Source organism: Babylonia areolata, chromosome 23 (assembly GCF_041734735.1).
Source record: "Babylonia areolata isolate BAREFJ2019XMU chromosome 23, ASM4173473v1, whole genome shotgun sequence".
Lineage (NCBI taxonomy): Eukaryota > Metazoa > Mollusca > Gastropoda > Neogastropoda > Buccinidae > Babylonia > Babylonia areolata.
In genome coordinates, this window is record NC_134898.1 from 15649665 (window position 1) to 15652925 (window position 3261).

General features: G+C 43.4%; 1 protein-coding gene across 1 annotated transcript in view; it reads right to left on the reverse strand.

Moving 5' to 3' along the window:
• Positions 1 to 784: 784 nt before the first annotated feature.
• Positions 785 to 3261, reverse strand: part of LOC143298296 (cubilin-like) — a 435974-nt gene continuing 433497 nt past the window's right edge. The window contains exon 17 of the mRNA XM_076611114.1: positions 785 to 1349. Within this exon, the coding sequence (XP_076467229.1) occupies positions 988 to 1349 (362 nt within the window). The 3' untranslated portion in view covers positions 785 to 987. The remainder of the gene's footprint in view (positions 1350 to 3261) is intronic.

Below are 3261 nucleotides of genomic sequence, written 5' to 3' on the forward strand. Positions count from 1 at the left end.
ACACACACACACACGAGAACACATAGTTATAATTGTATGTACACTTTACCAAAAAAATTATATACAAGGCAGAGTGTGAATTATCACTGACAACAAATTACACATTTTTCACCGTCATGCACAAGGTGAGTAATACATGATCAGGATTGTGGACCTTGTTGGAAACAAAAATAAGAAAGAAAAAAACAAAAAACAAAAAAAAAAAAAAATCGTGCGTTTGCGCGCTCACACACGCGGATGCGTATGAAAAAATTTTAAAAAAGGTTGTTAGTGACACACGTCTATGTTTGGACATTATTATTTTGTTAATCCTAAGGTTCTGCTTCTGGCCCGGGTAGACATGTTTTCACTACAGAAAAGCAAAATTTTGTTACTTATGCGAGAATAGGCAAAAAACAACAACAAACGAACAAACAGTTTTTTTTAAATGAAGAGACACACAAAGAAACGCAATCAAACAAACAATCAAATCGCAAACATTTTCTAAATCACATTCAAATAATGGACGAACCATATTCATGAATTTATTCTCTCACTTAGCTCAAGAAAACAAACAAACAAAAAAACCGCGCAGCCACGCACACTCGTGCGCACGCACACGCACGCACGCACACACACATACTTGAAACGGTTCGTTTTCGAATCTGATGATGGATGTACTGGTGATTCTTTTTTAACTAATGGTCCACACAGCACATACATATAATCAGCAAAGACATCTTTTTTTTTTCTTTGGGGAGATAGAGACTGAAACGAAGGATGGGTACTTTGAATTTATGAATGAGGATGGGGGAGGTAGGCAGATGGAGAGGGAGTGTATCTGAATGGAATCGTTAGGGTATGTCTAAGAATAAATATATGAAGAAAATAAATAAGTAAATAAATGAATAGATAAAGAAATATAGTAGGAAAACAAAACGAAAAAAAACAACCAACCAAAAAACCCACACACAAATAAAACACAGCCTAAAGCCTCTAATCCATACGTCATACCATTGACATCTTCTGGCATTTTCTTTGCGGGCTGTCCGTCAGTTTCATATTGACGTCATTCTTCTGCTGATCCTGTCTCCCTACTCCTCCTCCTATTCCTCCTACCCCTCCTCCTCCTCCTCCGCCCACGCCCCCTCCTCTCTCCATCAACAAACGCTCCGTGGTGTTGTAACCGGTAGGGGCCGAAACGTAGCGCACCTCCACGTGGTCGTGGTCGGGCGGCGGCGCATGCGCGCGCTCGGACCGGAACTTCCGGCGGTGGTAGAAGCCGCAGACGAGGAGGATGAGGCAGAAGAAGGAGGAAATGGAGGTGCCAATGGCGATGTGGAGAATCTGGAAAGAGGCCGTTTGAGGACCTGCGAGGGATGGGAAAAAAAAGGAAAAAAAGAACAGGGTATTAGATATGATTCATATTTTCTTCTTTTCGTTGAGGGCCTGTGAAAGAGTTGAAAATTAGATGTGGTTAAGTTTTCCTTTCTTGTTTTCTTTGTCTATTTATTCGGCTATTTATTATTTATTTCTATTGTAAGTACCGGGACGGTAAATCTTGTATAAATGACCTCCCCTACTTTCGTCTAACGAAAGCAACAAATCAAGCAAACAACAAACAAACCAAAAAAAAAAAACCCGAGGATTTAAAAAAAAAAAAAAAATCGGGCTTAAACATATACACCACGCGCCAGACCTAGCCGCAATAATTTTCCAAACAGTTTCAACTGCCTAAAAAGTTGTTAATATTTGTACCTTTAGAAATCCACATCCTTTCTTACCCGTGTTGTATCATTATCATTTCCTAACGTTAAAGTAACAAGCTTCCTGTTGTGATAGTGATACCATCTGATTCGTATTGTAATTTCAAAAGAAAGAAGCCGATGATGATGATTATGCATGATATTTGATTATGCTCTGCATGAATTAGTTTCAGTATCTCTAGCTCAAGGAGGCGTCACTGCGTTCGGACCAAACCATATACGCTACACCACATCTGCCAAGCAGATGCCTGACCAGCAGCGTAACCCAACGCGCTTAGTCAGGCATGAATTAATGAAGCTTCACTGATGGTGGTGACACAAGTTGTCACGAATGAATCGTTAACTGACTCAGTACAGCCAGTCCTCTCTTCTCCTCTACACAGACCCCTCGGATGTCCAGTGGGTGTCTGAATGACCCAACCTTTAGCTTCCGTCGTCAGAATTGTGGTATTCTTTGTCAACATTCACCTTTTCAGTATAAGAGCCTTCCGCTTGCAATAATTTGATGATGGTGATTGGGGTGAAACGCTGTTAACGTCGTCCTCTTACGCCGTTCGTATGGAGAGAGTTAATAGTCGGAAAGAAAGAGAATAAACAACAAGAAAAACCCAAAACAAAACAACTTCAGATTATAACAGACAATTGGAAAACAGAATAAATAAGAAGAGAAAGATCAGTAGCTCAAGGATGCGTCACTGCGTTCGGTCAAATCCATATACGCTACACCACATCTGCCAAGCAGATGCCTGACCAGCAGCGTAACCCAACGTGCTTAGTCAGGCCTTGAGAAAAAAAACAAAACAACAATCAAAATAACAAAACTTAAAAATAAATAAAATTTAAAAAGAAGAGAAAAAAGATACTGTCACATTGTGCCACAATAGTTGCAAGAGAAAAACAAAAGAACGAGAATAATTGTGGTGGTGGTGGTGTTGGGTGGTGTTTTGTGGTGATTTGTGGTGATTTGTGGTGGTGGTGATTGGTGGTGATTGGTGGTGGTGGTGTTTTGTGGTGATTTGTGGTGGTGGTGATTGGTGGTGGCGGTGGTGTTTTGTGGTGGTGGCGGTGGTGGTGTGTGGTGGTGGTGTGTGGTGGTGGTGGTGGTTTGTGGTGGTGGTGGTGGTGGTTTGTGGTGGTGGTGGTTTGTGGTGGTGGTTTGTGGTGGTGGTGGTGTTTGGTGGTGGTGTTTGGTGGGGGGGGGGGGGTTGGGTGGGGGTGGTTAGTGGTGGGTGGGGGTGGTTGGTGGTGGTTGGTGGGGGGTGTTTGGTGGTGGTTGGTGGGGGGTGTTTGGTGGTGTTTGGTGGTGGTTGGTGGGTGGTGTTTTGTGGTGGTGGTGTTTTGTGGTGGTGGTGGTGGTGGTGGTGTTTTGTGGTGGTGGTGGTGGTGGTGGTGGCGGTGTTGTGGTGGTGGTGGTGGTGGTGGTGGCGGTGTTTTGTGGTGGTGGTGGTGGTGGTGGTGGCGGTGTTTTGTGGTGGTGGTGGTGGTGGTGGTGGCGGTGTTTTGTCGTGGTGGCGGT